At 40.6% G+C, this 16,970-nt stretch overlaps 1 protein-coding gene across 6 annotated transcripts in view; it reads right to left on the reverse strand.

Annotated features, from left to right (window-relative positions):
• Positions 1-1,548: 1,548 nt before the first annotated feature.
• Positions 1,549-16,970, reverse strand: part of LOC126419041 (RILP-like protein homolog) — a 173,488-nt gene continuing 158,066 nt past the window's right edge. For 4 of the 6 annotated variants that reach the window (XM_050086104.1, XM_050086109.1, XM_050086107.1 and 1 more), the window contains one exon: positions 1,549-3,699. In XM_050086104.1, coding sequence (XP_049942061.1) covers positions 3,579-3,699 — 121 coding nt within the window. In that variant the 3' untranslated portion in view covers positions 1,549-3,578. The remainder of the gene's footprint in view (positions 3,700-16,970) is intronic. The other 2 variants (XM_050086106.1, XM_050086108.1) reach the window with 1 other exon arrangement.

Consider the following 16,970-nt stretch of genomic DNA (forward strand, 5'->3'; position numbering starts at 1 on the left):
GTCTTAATTGTGGCTGTCTGCAACTTGACATGTCTTCTTTACGGTAAATAGCAATCTTTCTTTTAGCTACATTATAAATAATAAAGTCGGATATCAAGGATGGCAGCGAGATGGCAAACTGGCAATACATACATTCCTGAGACCAGACCAACTCCACAAGCGAAATCTCATGGCAGATTAAAACTTTGTGCTGGACTGAGACTCAAACTTTGGACTTTGTCTTTTGCACGCAAGTGCTCTACCGATGGAGTTACCCACAAAATAATGACTCACGACCCATTATCGCAGCTTAACTTTCAACTGTTTTCATAAAAAAGCCATGTCTTGAAGTGGTGAACTTTTTGTCATTTACATAGAAGCTCTTCATGAGATATTTATACTTCCCCTCGAGTGTCTCTCATATATATTATTTTTTTCTCCCCCACCCAATGTTGAAAACCTGAGCTCAGATTTCCATACATCGTCAGGTGCAGTCTTTCCTTCTCATCCCATCCGATAAGTATATCCTGAGCTGCAGTTCTGGGTGACTTTTCAAAACTCTATCCGTTTTCCTAAACCTCTGAAGTCCTTTTGCTTCACCCCTCTTCCTTCCTATTCAATTCTTCTGCCAGGAGCCACTGGCACCGAAAGCCTGCATACATAAAACTGTGTGTCCTCCTGCCACCACTTGGTGAGTATATTTTTTTTTTTGTCTATCCAATTACATTATATTGTCAAAAATTGAGTATTTTCACTGTTAAGTATTTTTCTAAATAGCTGAAAACGCTTCGATGCCCAGGCTAACAGGGAATGACTTACTATTTTCTTCAGGCATATAAACTCCGACAGCTATGTTTTGACCTCTACACTTCAAGATGTGTGAACTCATTTTGCCAGGCGCACTTCCTCTCCCCATACGGTACATTTCCAGCAACCCGATCTTCCTGATTCAGGATTGTCAGTAATGAGGATGACAGAATCCTAAAGGTACTCACTACATCCTTTAATATGAGCTCTCCCAACTCTACACTTTTCACACAGCCTCAGTAACATGCTTTTTCTGAGAGAGTCAAACACTTCCATTTCTCTGAAGTCATTTTACAACTGACTCATGTGTTGCAGTACTTTATGCATTGTTAACTAAACAATGGAATGTTGCAGAAAGTTCAATCACAAAAGAATTACCAAAACAATTGATGAAACAATTTGAATTACAGTGTGTTAGATAGCCATTGGTGGACTGGTTGTGGATGGTCTGTCATAACTGCTTTGATTTGTCTAGTGCAGGGAAACACATACCAGTACTGGGCTACTACTTCGATGTATCACAAAATTATCTCTGTTTAATTTGGCAATAAAGAGAGTACCATATATCATTTCGTCTTTTACTGTTTCTAGTTATTTCTTTTGAGAGTAAATTAGCAGTTAAATTAAAGGGGGGGAAATATGATCTGAATATGAAGTGGAATTAGACATAAAATAAGGTAGATGATGCCGGAAGGGTAAGAAGTTTCTTCATAAAATGAAGCCATCTGGAGAGGAAATAGTTCTGAACAAAACTGACAGTGGTTATTTTAACATCCATATATTTTTGGTCAGCCAACTTACATCTAAACAAGTTAGACTGAATGCACAGAACTGAAATTATGCACTGAATAGGGTGTTCAAATCTACAGGATTGCCTTTTTTTGCCAGGTATATTTGTAGTTAATTCCATAAAATCTGTTAAAATTTTCAGTACAGAATAATGGTGTCTAAAAGATTGTATTTCTAACTCATCAATAATTTTAAAATAGGAAAAATGGCATTTATTGTTGGATATGAGAATCTTGATCCTTCTGAAGAAAGGACTTTCTTGCACAACATATCTACCATCACTGTTCCTATTTGCACAAATGCCTGTTTTAGTACCTATACAACCAAATTTTTCAGTATCCAGTTACAAAAAGGTCAATCTTTTGTAAAACATTTAGCTTAAAAGTACTTGCATAACATTAACATTTACAGAAACACTTGTTGCAAAAACAAATATAACAAACTGCTACAATCTCTATCAGTATACTTCACTCTAAATGCTTTTATTTAATGTCAAACATTCCAAAATGTATAGCAGTACACAATCTGCTGAGTGACTTACTGTCAAATGACAAAGTGTTGGTTTCTGCCACCTTAGAACAACTGTAAATAGTGACTCTTATTGGCACACAAGACTGTATCTGTACACAACAAAAAAGCAAGAACACCAAATAAATGAATGTCAAAAATTTTAAGTAATTTCAAGTATTTTTATGTACCCTGTATCACAAAACTTCCAGGAAAAATATTTGTGTGTGTACAACATTTTTTATGAGACCTGCAACAATACATATTTCAGGTCTTATCTATTCATCATAACATATATGAAAAAGTTCTAAAAGTCATTCACCTTCTTCAGCTCACCATAGTTCTAATGTGCAGTGTATGTCATGACAAAATTTAGTGTATATTCTTCTAAAGAAATGGCATATTTTCCATAATATTTTCAACACACTTAATCAACTTAAAATAGTAGCACTGAATCATATATTACACAAATAAAGTTATCAGATCCAAAATACAAAAAGATAAAAAAGTTATCACATCAGTGTATCAATATACAAATTATTATATATTAAGCCTTCTGCAGTACATGGCAGTACATTCTGCCACAAAGAGATTTAGCATATTTACAATATATGATGCAATGTACAAAGTAGCAGCGTAACTATAAATGAGTGTACATGTGTAAATTAAACTGCAACAAAGACAAATGAAAAGTTTTTTCAGCTATACAAGGTGACAAAGTTCTCTGTTCATGTTTGACAGGAACAAAGGAAACAGACTTGCACGAGCAATTATAAAAACCAGTCTATAAAAACATGTCATCAAGTAGATCTACCAATGAATGTCTTATCATACTTATCTGGAAATATATTCTACAGATACATATGATGTATTTATAAATTTGAATATTTACGAAAAAATAAATAAAACATCAATTTAGTAACAATACTGGGAATGGATATGAATCCACAGACACATGCAGCAACATTTAAAACACCAACTATCAGTTTAAAATGGTTCAGCTTTTCTTTTCAGTTTTATACTCACTGAAGTAATGTACACGTATAAATAAAAATATATATGCTCTGAACTCTTAAAAGTATCTAAAAGCAAGAATTAAGCAGAAAATTCAGGCAAATGATTGTAAAACAAACGTCCAAGAGAGCACAGCATTTTTACGACTTCATAACAAATTGTTGAAACAATAAGCAACTGAACAAAAGAGAAAGGAATGTGTGGAAAGATAAACCACATTTGTTGTAATACTCTTATCTACTTATTCAGTACTAACAACATTTTAGATTCCGTATTTGCCTACACACAGACAGTGGATATTGACCAAAATGCTATTAATATAGTTGGAACATACTTCTGATTATCTCTGAGATGGTCTTTTGTTCACTCAAATTTCAATAAACACACATCTTCATTCATGAAACCTGCAGAGTTCAATATTGCCTGCAATATCAACAATATATCTAGGAAATAAAGCAGTAAATGAAGGATCAACAACTCTATTACAATGGTATATTAGAATCTGAAGTGCTAGATAGGGCCATCTTGGACAATGATGAAAGACTTCGTTTTGGAGCAGCACCAAGGAACGAACCATTGTTGTCACTAAGGAGCTTCCGAAAACTGAAAGATAAAAAGAAACTAACTATAATAGTCTGTTAAAATATTTGAGGTAAAAATTATTGTTTGATAGGATCAGATGAAGCATTTGCAATTTAAAGGCAATATATTGTAGTGTTTGTGTCCGCAAGAAGGTAGCATACAAACACTGATTTCTCCCTCCATATACCAATCACAGCTGCCTACAAAGGCATCTAACACACATTTTAAACTACAGTTAGACAAATAAGACAATTTACTCATAATTATAAAACTCTGTTCACCCTTAATTTGTTTTTAAATATAGTTACACGTACATGTTGACGACATGGCATTGTTGCTCACTAGAAGCAGTGTTTAAATCCCCGTCTCTTCCTTCTAAGATAGAATGGCTGTGCTTTACTGCACTATTCCATGATAGTTGTACTTGGGTGCCCTCAAACTGTAGTTCAACTACTTTTCTCATCTTTATCACAAAGAATTGAAAATTTGACTCTTGTGACACTAACACGGATACAAAATTAAGTTTTAACCACATTACTTTACGCTTTATTTGACTAATTATTATAATAGGAACATCGAGGAAAAAAGTGAAGAACATCAGAACACTGCTGTGTACAATTTATGCTGACATTCGTAAGAAAGGGAGGCAGCAAAGGGTACGTTCCCTGACAATATCTTTTGGATTTGGCTTATTTTACGGGTTTTGACACAGAACCCCATGCAACTCGTTAACGGTACAAAACAAATTCATTTGCTCTGACTTTTCTGAATACCCTTATAACCACCCATCACATGTACTGAGTTGATAAAAACGTTGCAAAGCACGCAAGATGATTGTTATACAATGTGAGCAACACTATCAGTCAGAGATGGAATGAAGCAGTTTCAACAGGATTACAATATTTTATTTTTGATTGGAATATGTGTAGCTCGTTTTTTCTTCAGCTTGAAGCCTTAATGATGAAAACACAATGTGTACACATGCTTGAAAGTTATTACAGTAAAATCTAGTTGAGGATGGACACACCCTAAACAAAAATGAGAAACAGTAATCCCTTACTGGTAGTGGAGGACTGATGTGTGACACACACACACACACACACACACACACACACACACACACACACACACAAAACCAGTACACAGAGGTTTTTCTAACTTTTTGTAGTTTAAGTATGCACTCTCCTACACACAACTGATATGTCACAGCAACAGGTGGATGCACTTTGACATCTTTATGGTAGTTTTTATCTACAGTAAAAATTGAGCGATAGCTCAAAACTAGTTAAATATGTGTACAGTTAGGTGTATCTATAGACAACACAGCACTCAACTACATAAGAGTGGTGGCCTTTTCTGGTTGTTGTTAACGATGTGGCAGTTATATTGAAAGAGCATGAAATGCTGTACAATGGCAATCTTTGTGTACAAGTTATAAGGGGCAGTCAAATGAAAATGAGACAGATTGAAAAAGAGTAAGTAAACTGTTAAATATTTCAAAAGTAATTGCCGTAACTGTTGATACATTTATTCCACTCTGAGATATGATGGTCAATGCTTTCATGCGAAAATGCTTGCGACTGCCTACACAACCATGACTGTACTCAGACACACATCTCTTCAGTGGAAGCAAATTTATGGCCGCAAATGTCTTTCTTCAGGCCTCCAAAAATGTGGAAATTGCATGGGGAGAGATCAGGGCTATATAAGGGATGTGGAAGGGCCTCCCAGTGAAACAACCTTGGCAACAAGTGAGTCCGACCGCATGTTCCTTAGATTGTTTCGAGTATGCTGAAGAAGCTTCATCTGGAAGCCCTTGCACATCCTCCATACAATCCCATTCTCTGTCAATGCACTTTCCATATTTTTTGAGGCCTAAAGAAAGATATTCACAGCTGTTAATTTGCTTTGTATGAAGAGCTTAGCACATGGGTACAACTGTGGTTCCGTAGGTACTTACCTACACTTTTCCATGAAGGCACTGACCATCTTCTCTCACACTAGGATATATGTATTAGCAATTTTGGGGACTACTTTTGAAATAATGAATACTCCCCAGAATGAGATTTTCATTCTGTAGCAGAGCATGCGCTGATATGAAACTTCCTGGCAAATTAAAACTGTGTGCCGGACTGAGACTCTTCGTGGGCAAGTGCTCTACCATCTGAGCTACCCAAGCACGACTCCCGACCTGTCCTCACAGCTTCTGTTATGCCAGTACCTAGTCTCCTACCTTTGTAACTTCACAGAAGCTCTTCTGCGAACCTTGCGGAACTAGCACTTCTGGAAGAAAGGATATTGCAGAGGCATGACTTAGCCACAGCCTGGCAGTTGTTTCCAGAATGCGATTTTCACTCTGCAGTGGAGTGTGTACTGATATGAAACTTCCTGGCAGATTAAAACCTTTCTCCCAGGAGTACTAGTTCTGCAATGTCCGCAGAAGAGCTTCTGTGAAGTTATGAAGGTAGGAGCCACAGGTATAAAACCCCTGACGCAAGAGGTTAAGAGTGGGAGTGGTATAGGTATAGACTAGGATGTTGGTGGGGGATGGAATACCACCTTAGGAAGGGTTGGAAGAATCTTGGGTAGGATATCCCTCATTTTTGGGCCTCATGATAGACAGCCAAAGCCCTGGCAAATGACATGCTTCAGTTGCTCCAGTCCACAGGGATACTGGGTGCCAAAGAAGTATTCCTTTGCAGTTAATTACTCAGGGTGGTGAGAGGGTTAGGGGTGTCTGAGAATATGGCAGGTAATTTGTTTGTGGACTATGTTTGGGAATTGGTGGGAGGGAGTGTGTGTATGTGAAGGCCTTAAGGGGACCTACAGCATACTGGGCCAGGAATTCTCATAGCTGCATGCTGCAGATAAGCAATCCATGGCCAGGCTGTATGGAAGCAATTTTTTTATGTGCAAGGGATGACGGCTGTCAAAATTCTGGTACTGTTGCTGTTTAGTGGGTTTACAATGGACAGAGAAGTGAATGGAGCCATCAGAGAAGAAGTGGTCAGTGTCCAGGAAAGTGGCATTCTGAGTTGTAGGAGGACCATGTGAAATGGATTGGAGAGATGTTTAGGAGCACCTTGACCATCAGTCTAGATAATGAAGATATCATCAATGAAGATAAACCATGCAAGGGGTCTGGGTGGCCAGGAACATTTCCTTCGATGGTCCATAAACAGTGTGCCATAGGAGGGTGCCCCTCAAAGGCTCCACTCACACTTTAGTCCATATTAAACCTAGTAATCACCAACAGTACCTGCATTTTGACAGCTGTCACCCTTTGCACATAAAAAAATCATTGTCATATATCCTGGCCACCCATGGACGCAGTACCTGCAGTAACAAGAATTACCTTGCTCACTAAGCTTAAGGTCTCAAAAGGGCCTTCAGAGGCAGGTACTATCTTTTTCTCCTCCCCCCCTCCCCAAACATAGTCCATAAATTTATTCCCATACCATATCCACACTTAATCCTACACCTCGCACAGCACCAAGAAACAGCCACAAACTACTGTCCCCCATCATGCAAGACTGAAAACATGAACCACAGTCTTCCCCAGCACATTGTCTGTTGTCATGTCCTAAAATGAGGGAACACCTCTATCCAAGATCCTTCCCACCCTCCTACGATCATATTTCGTCACTTACCCAACCTACATAACACCCTGGTTCATCATCCCTATGCCATTCCCACTCTCAACCACTTGCCACAGCAGTCATATTTCTGTGGAAGAACCAGGTTCAAGACTTGCCCGATTCACACATCCAGCACAGCACGCCCTACTCCAGTCATGCCACAAGCTTATCCTATCCTATCAGAGGCAGGGCTGCCTGTGAAAGCGGAAGTGTCATAAACCAGCTCTGCTGCAAACACTGCACAACATTTCATGTGGGCATATCAACCAACCAGCTGTCTGGCAGATTGAATGGCTACCACCGAAAAGTGGCCAAGAAGAAAGTTGACCCTTCGGTCTGTTCATCACTAAAATTCCCTCCTAATCCCAGTATTTGTGACCAGCATTTTAGAAAATGATCAACAGATATTTTCAGATCTCCAAATCAGAATTCTCACATTATGTTTTCCTTCCACCAGGCTTGTTACATACCCCAACAGTTTATTTTTCAGAACAAGTGCTTAGCAATGACAGTCCTGAAATGTCCCTTGCTAACTAAACACTAACACAAAGCATTTTAAATGGTGCAGTTACACCACAGAATCCAAGTTATTTTTTCCTATTTTGGAAAGTTTTCTTTCATTCTTTCTTTCTTTCTTTCTTTCTTTCTTTCTTTCTTTTCCCCCTCCATCTTTTCATCATATGCTGGACATAAACTGTACATGCAACAACATTCAAACTAGGTTTGGAGCAAAAGCACACTTATCAGCTGACAATGTTCTTTAAGGACTGTTCAAATAACTGATTGTAAAACACTACAGCTGATGATACAACACAGCATAAATAAAGATACAAGACATGATCTAAAAGTAATGGGAATTTTTGATTTTCATAAAGAATCTTAATTTATTCAACAACATCAACTTTTTCTCTGCTAAAGTAATTCCCCTCAGATATAATATATTTGTGCCAGTGCTTTTTCAAATTTTAGAAGCACTTCTGAAACCTTTTCTGTTACGATACTCACGTCCTTGAGCAATTCTCTTTTCTCATCAATAGTGGCAAAATGATATCCTTTCAGGGCTCGCTTCAACCTTGGGAACAGAAAGAAGTCGCAGGGGCACTGTCCAGCAAATACGGTGGCCGAGGCAATGTAAAGGTTTTGTTTTTTTCCAAAACATCAAGAACAATCATTAATGTGTGAGGGAGAGCTTTATCATGATGCAATTTCCACAAGTGGTTTTGCCACAATTTTAGTCTTTTTCTTCAGATTGCTTCATGCAAATGGCACATAACTTCTAACTAGTATTTCTTATTGACCATATGACCATAAGGAAAGAACTTTTGATTTACTGTCCCTTTATAGTCAAAGAAAACAATTAGACGAACCTTCACATGTGATGGAACTCGTCTAATTTTTTTCGGTTTTGGTTCTTCAGGCACTTTCCGTTGCGATGATAGGGCCTTTGTTTTGACCTTACACGCATATAACCACATTTCATCACCTGTGGTAACGTTATTTAGAAGATCTGGATCAGTGTCAACTTCCTTCAACAGTTCCTGAGTGATGCCTACACAATGTCATTTTGGGTCGAAATTCACCAGTTTTAGAACAAATTCTGCTGCTAAATGTTTGATATCCAAAACACCTGAGAAAATTGCTTGGAATGCCAAAGGATATGCCTTACCATTATCAACCTGTCTGCTGGTAATATGGCAATTTTTCCAGAACCATTTTCTTTACTTCTTCCACATTGTCATCAGTAATTGATGTGCTACAGTGTCCAAGGCAGTCGTCGTCTTCAACGTTTTCTTGACCCTTTTTGAAACATTTATACCACCTGTAAACTTTTGTGTCTCTCACAGCAGATTCGCCAAATGTCACAGTCCACACTTCGAATGCAGTGTTGCACATTATTCCATTTTTAAAGCAAAATGTCACACAAAATCTTTGATCCCTCTTTTTCAAAAGTAAAAATTCACTGAGCACCTGAAAGAGCATATAACCTTTTCTACTGCCAACAATTAAATTAAAAACTGAAACTGGCTGCAAATGCAAACATACATCAGGGACACCTACATCAACAAGATAAAAAAAATAAAACTTTTGAAAACTGAATATGCAAAATCAACAAAATTCCCTTTACTTTTTCATCACATCTTGTACATCACCTCAGAAGCAAAGTCAGCTAGTGTTTCATTAGTAATAATCAAGCATGCAAAAGATTAAAGTGAACAATGAAGTGACAACCTAAAATTAATAGTTTTTATGAGTTTTCACAAAATTTTGCTTTTTTCCCTGCTCTGGGTGTGAAAAATGGTGTGAACTGGAAGCCAAAGATTTATTAATATTGGTTGGTTTTTTTGTTTTAGGGCACAAAAACAACTAGCGTCATTGTTTTCTTTGACTATAAAGGGACAGTAAATCAAAAGTTCTTTCCTTATGGTCATATGGTCAATAAGAAATAATAGTTAGAAGTTATGTGCCATTTGCATGAAGCAATCTGAAGAAAAAGACTAAAATTGTGGCAAAACCACTTGTCAAAACTGTATAACACAAAGACAAAGGGAGGAGTTAAAAACGGCTAAATGTTATTGCCAAACAATGAAAGAGAAGACAGCTAAAAAAAGGGACATGGAGAAAGGTCTATAAACGACACCATAGAGGAACGGAGGTCCTAAAAACAAAAATTAAATGGCCTTCGCTATATTGCTATGATGGATAAAAATTAAAACGCAGTCGACAACCCATGCGTCCCTTGCTAAAACGGCCAATAACTCGGACAGCAAACACAAACGAGAATGTAAGGAGTTTAAAAAAGGACGTTCAGTCATGAAATGGCAGACTGTCAAAGGTTGAGTGCAGTGAGTACAGAGTGGTGGGGGAGCACCTCTTAACAAATGGTGACAGCTAAAACACAGTGCCCGATACGCAAACTAACTAAAATGATCTCATGGCAAGAGGGCCAAGCCGCCAGAAGAGGCTTCATAGCCCGGAGCTTGTTCCTGTGAAGGGAGGTCCAGTGGTGATGCCAAAGGGACACCACCCACTTACAGACAGCAACACAGAGATCACTGGAGGGAATGTAAGAACCAGCGGGCTGAAGTACGAGGACTTCAGCCCTAGCAGCAGTCTCGTTTCCTGTCAGATCGACTTGATCAGGAACCCACATAAACACCACGATGACTCCATCAAGAGTGAACAAGTGACAGCTTTCCCGGACCCGTTGCACTAAGGGATGGACGGTGTACAACACACATAAGCATGGAAGGGCACAGAGAGTCAGAGCAGATGACACAATAGAGAAGCCTGTGTCATTGTATGTACTTTCCGGAAGCCAACACCAAAAAAACATCAGTGCCAATGACGAAACCACTCACAACACCACCATCAATCCAAGAGCCATCAGTGTACAGAAAGCACTATCACAAAGTTCCATGCGAAGGTCGTGGAACTGAAGGTGATAGAGCGAGGCTGGAATAGTGTCCATAGGAAGCAAATGAAACAAAGTGAACACGGGTCACTTCATGAAGCCAAAGTGGTGAAGGGTTCACACATATCAGGAAAGTGACAGGTAGCATGAAATTAAGCTGCCACATAGGAAGAGCAGAAAGTGAACTCCGGGAGGTAACAGAGAAGAGGGATGCACCCCACACTGGCAATCAAAAGGAGTCACTGAAGGAGGTGACATAGAAAGGGTGGTCACACATGGCAGACAAACGGCATGTGTATCTCCCGAGGAGAAAGTCACGGCGGTAGGACAGCGGTAGTTCGGCAGCTTCTGCATACAGACACTCAACTGAGCTAGTGTAAAAGACACCAGTGGCCAAACAGATGCCACGATGATGGATAATACGGTAAACCTTGCTCAAATTGGGATGTGTATAATTCGGAAATCTGCCCAAACCATCCAAGTATTTCAGTCCTGACACATTCAGTGCACTTTTATATGCTGATTTGTTGTATAAAGCAGAATGTGCCTAATGCAGAAACAGAAAGCACATCTTACAGTACTACTGTATTACAGTTAATTAGCTATTCACGACTCTATAAGGACGTTACTTTTAAATCCTCTGTTAAGTGGAGCAAAACCAAGAGGTCCTGCACAGCACCCCTGGTGTGGACCTAACACTACATTGCTCTGTGCAAAAATGAGTTTAAGTTACGCTCAGTGTCAGTACAGTAGGTGGTGGTGGTGGTGGTGGTGGTGGTGGTGGTGGTGGTTAGTGTTTAATGTCCCGTCGACAACGAGGTCATTAGAGACGGAGCGCAAGCTCGGGTTAGGGAAGGATTGGGAAGGAAATCGTTTCAAAGGAACCATCCCGGCATTTGCCTGAAACGATTTAGGGAAATCACGGAAAACCTACATCAGGATGGCCGGAGACGTGTCAGTACAGTACATCAAAGGAAACTGTACGTTCACAGCAGCGGTCTGTCTGTTGGCTTTCTCGTTTTCCTCAATACTAACGCTCGGGCGGCACATACAGGAACACTGTTGTTCATCTACTAACACTCTGCTGCAATGTGCGCAGCGAAAGAGGTCGGTATTGTTTCGTTAAACATTAGTTTTACCTGACAAGGTCAGTTTTTCTGCCAGTTTCAGCTGACTAGTAGCAGTTTAAGACAGATAGTAACACGATGTCGAACAAATGGTACTTGTTGTTAACACTTAAGAAAAAGATTAATGTAATCGAGGTGAGTGAGAGAGAGAAATTCTCTGTGCACGAAATTATGTTGCGTTTCAAATGCGGTAAAACATAAATTTTAGACTTTAAGAAACAAGGATAAGATTCGGGACAAATGGATGAAAGGGAACGGGCAGATAAAAAGAAAGGCAAAGAAGACTGGAAATGAAGAAACTAACAAAATGGTGTGGGAATGGTTCATAAGTGCACAGGCAAAAAACTTACCTTCATCTGGACCAATGTTGCAGAGCGTGGCTCTGAAAGTCACTGAAGAGCTTGGAATTACGAAGTTTAAAGCATCCACAGGATGGCTGGACCGTTTCCAAGCTAGGCACAACATCGTGTGGAATGAAGTGTGTGGGGAAGAACATGCAGGAAAGTGTGGCAACAGAATGGAAGACAATAGTGTCCAACTTAATTGTGAATTATTACCCAAAAGATGTGTTCGGTTCTGATGAAACAGGACTGTTTTATCGTGGGCTGCCTTCAAAACTGCTAGCAATTCGAGGTGAAAAGTGCACTGGTAGAAAAATGTCCAAGGAAAGAATCACTGTACTGCTGTGTGGAAACATTGTTAGGTGAAATGGAGAAGCCACTGGTGATTGGAAAAACGGCAAAACTGCATTGGTTCAAAAACATAGAAGTCAGTAAGCTTCCAGTTATAAGGTGAAGCAATAAAAAGGTGTGGATGTAAGTGGTCTTATGGAAGAATGGCTGGGCTCTTTCAATGCGAAAATGAAGAAAGGAAATTGCCAAGTTCTCCTTTTCCTAGACAATGCAACCTGCCACCCAAAAGTAATGTTATCAAACGTGAAATTGGCTTGGTTCCCTCCAGGTTCAAGCAGCCACAACCACCCACGGACTGGGGGGTTATTTACACATTCAAGTGTCATAGGTGATTACTGATACAATCTCTTATTCTTAGTGCTGAAGAAGCTGCCCTTGCATGGTCAGTTTCTGTCCTAGATGCAGTCAATTGGATTGGCTTGGCAGTAAAGGAAATAAAACCTCGAAACTGTCACCAAGTGCTCAAACAGAGCAGGGTGTGGGGCTCAAGAACAAGACACTTCTGTGGCCATTAAAGTTCAGGAAAATGCAGCAACAATAGCCGAATTAATGAAAATGTGAAACATTTTGGGTAGTGCAGATGATTACATTCAAATTGATGACTTTCTGTCAACTCACTCCACTTTCACTTCAGCAAGAAATTTAATATAAATCTGCAACACAGAGGATGATGATGATGATGATGATGATGATGATGACGACGAAGAAACGAAGGAGGAAGAAGAAGAAGAAGAAGAAGAAGAAGAAGAAGAAGAAGAAGAAGAGGAGCAAAATGATGTCCCTAGATAAATTAATACACCTGAAGAAGCCACTGCATGCATAAATGATTTTACACAATTTGCAGCACACACACACAGTCTCCCAGATTGTTGGAACTATTGTATGGTGCAAAAAATTGTCTAGAAAAAAATGATTTTGAACAGGAAATTAAAACAAGTTTCCCTCCTTGATATGTGGCAGGGGGAAGAGAAATGTGGGAATAATATGTATGTACATACAATAATAATACAAAAATAAATAATAATAAAGCATGAAAAGTAAAATAATAAACAAATTTAAAGTTTGAGTAAAAATATAGAAATGATGTGTTATTTATAAATTCGTGTAATAGTCCAGTGTTATCATCAATTACTGTAATAGTCCAGTGTTCTACTGTCCAATATACAGTAAATGAACATCTACTGTGCTGGAGTGAAGGCACCTAAATACAGTACTATACAAGCACAATTAAAAATTTTTACTGTACTTTGGTGCATGATACCTGACAGTGAGTTTTCTGTAATCTGGAAACTTGTCCAATTCATAAAATTATTTTAGTCCCAGGCGATTCTGTTTTGAGCAAGTTTTACTGTATTAAGACGGCGTAACAGAGACAGATGAGCAGATGCATAAACGAAACAGACAAGGGATCAGTAAAAACTGAGGTGGGCGGTACCACTGAGAACATATAGGACATTGAGGGACCGCATACAGTGGGCTGCCAGGTAAGACACCTGCGAGGATAGGGAAGGTTCCTATTGAGCATGAGTCCCAGGAATTTCATAGTTTCAGTGAACAGAAGAGTAACAGGCCCAAGACGTAAAGACAGAGGAGGAAAACAAATGCACAACCAGAAATTCATACAAATGGTTTTGTCAGTGGAGAAACTAAAGCCATTGTCGATGCTCCATGAGGGAAGACGATTGAGACATAGCTGAAGACAACACTCAATGAGACGAGACCATGGAGAACTGCAATAGATGGCAAAATTGTCAATGAAAAGGGAGCAAGAGATGCCCGGCAGGAGACAGTCCATGATAGGGTTAGTAGCGATAGCAAAGAGGACGACACTTTGGACAGAACCCTGAGACACACCATTTTCCTGGATAAAGTGTTCAACAAGGCGTAACCCACATGCACCTAGAAAACTCGGTCTTTTAAAAATTCTTGAAGGAAACTGGACAGGCAGCCACGGAAGCCCCACATGTGGAAACTACGGGGGGATACCAGTCCTCCAGCAGGTGTCGCAGGCTTTCTCCAAATCGAGAAACACTGCCACAGGCAGGCTGGGATTTCTGCAGAAAATCAGTCATGACATGGGTGGACAAAGTGACGAGAAGGTCAACTGCAGAATGGTGCGCTTAAAATCCACATCGTGCAGTGGTTAGAAGACTGCACGACTCGAGCCACCATACCAGCTGGGCAACTGCAGAACAGTGCACACTAAGTCCACACTGTGTAGTGGTTAGTTAAATTGTGAGACTCTAGTCACCAGCTGGGCATGAATTATACGTTCAATCACCTTGCAAACACAGTTGGTGAGAGAAATGGGATGGAAGCTAGGTGGAAGATGTTTGTCCTTACCGGGCTTGGGTATAGGTATGACAGTGGCTTCACGCCAGCATATGGAAAATGTGCCCTTCACCCAGATGCGATTATACATATGAAGCAGACAGTGCTTGCCCACAAGAGAAGGGTGGTGCTACATTTGAATGTGAACATCGTCTGACCCTGGGGCAGAGGATTGGGATGAAGTGAGATCATAAGCTAGCTCCCTCATAGTAAAAGTGGTATCGTAGCACTCATGATTTTGAGAAGAGAACTGTAAAATGGCGGCCCAAGGTGTTGGATATAGCAATAGGGTCCACGATGACATCATCTGCTACTGTCAGGCCGGAAATGGGGGAATGGATCTTGGTCTCAGAGTTGTCAGAGGTTTGCCCACACGACGGACGAGGGAGTGGGACTGTTAAAAGAACTAGTTAACGAAATCCAGCTAGCTTTTTTGTTAATCCGAAGAATGTGATGACACTGTGCATGCAACTGTTTATAATGAATGCAATTTGTTATCATAGGATGATGATTAAAAATTGGAGAGCATGTCTTCACGCGCAAGTTACATCAGGGCATGCCTCAGTTCACTAAGGGAATGGGATAAAGCGTCGTAAAGAGGAAGTGCTAGGAATGGAATGTTGTGTGGCAGTAAGGGTAACATTTGCAAGATATTCTACTGGGTCTTCACAACTGGGGAAATGTTGTTCATCGAAGGTCGCCAGGAAGGAGTAAAGCCCCTCCAGTCGGCCTTAGTAAGCTGCCATTGGGGAATGCACGTAGGAGGGGTGGGTTGTTTGGGTTGTTTTGGGGAAGGAGACCAGACAGCGTGGTCATCAGTCTCATCGGATTAGGGAAGGATGGGGAAGGAAGTCGGCCGTGCCCTTTCAAGGGAACCATCCCGGCATTTTCCTGGAGCGATTTTAGGGAAATCACGGAAAACCTAAATCAGGATGGCCGGACGCGGGATTGAACCGTCGTCCTCCCGAATGCGAGTCCAGTGTCTAACCACTGCGCCACGTCGCTCGGTGTAGGAGGGGTGGGAAATGGAATGTCGGCCTCAGGGAGAAAGTCAAAATGGACCGGGAAAACATGCGAGAGCTGAAAGCAGTTGTGAGGATGCAATTTTGTTTCCTGGAGGCAGGGAACAAGCGGATGCTGGGATTGTAAGAGCAGCAATGAATCCTCTTTGTCTGATCTAAGGCCATGAATGTTCCATGAAGGAGAGCTATAACGAGGAAAGGGGAGGAGGAAAAACCTGAAGGGGTGTCATCTCTGTGGCTGCTGAGTGCCAGCCTTCAAAGATTCACTGCTACAGGGTGCAGAGGCTGGAGGATCCTGCTCCACGAGATCTACAGAGACATCAGCACTCTGACAATCTGCAGAGTCCAGGGTAGAAGAATGATTGGCGGTGCACTCTGGCGACACAGAGTTCGGGCGGGCCAGGGCATCACGCGACAACACTATCAAAGAGAATCTCCGAGTCAGGGCGAAGGCCAAGACCTTTACCTTTGACTTCTTGGAGCCTTTCAGATTGGCAGAGTAAGGCAGGATGTTTGTTGGCTGGAAGGAAGTATGAAGTTTTTGCAGGAGTATTCGTTATGTCCTTTCCAGCGTGCCAGTTGTCTAGGAGGCGACTTTGACCCGGGAGGTGAATGTTCAGTGGCTTGTTGCACAGTTTGGGTGAATCTGGGGCCATCTGTCTGCATGGCCATGTCCTTCATGGAGCAAGAGGTAACAAGAACAGTACTGTAAGTGCCAGACAGTAGAATGCAGGGTTTGTGACTAGCCAAAAACTTGTGAGCGACTGGGTAAGGCACTTTTTCCTTTATCTGCATTTCCTAGATAGCCCTCTCATTGAGATACATTGGACAATCTAGAGAGGTGCAGCACAGTCACCACTGCAGTTGATACAATGAGGACAAGGAGGCGGACAATCGCCCTTGTTGCGAAATCCCTACCAAAGGTTACAGATTTGGCCAGGTGTCATCAAGACATTTGAATGTGGTTGAAACAATGACACTAGTGGCAGTGCATCGGGTTTGGAATTTACGGTCAGCCTTTGGTAACTTCAAAGCCTGATTTGATCTTTGATGGAAGCAACACTATCAAA

The sequence above is a fragment of the Schistocerca serialis genome, chromosome 9, assembly GCF_023864345.2.
Source record: "Schistocerca serialis cubense isolate TAMUIC-IGC-003099 chromosome 9, iqSchSeri2.2, whole genome shotgun sequence".
Lineage (NCBI taxonomy): Eukaryota > Metazoa > Arthropoda > Insecta > Orthoptera > Acrididae > Schistocerca > Schistocerca serialis.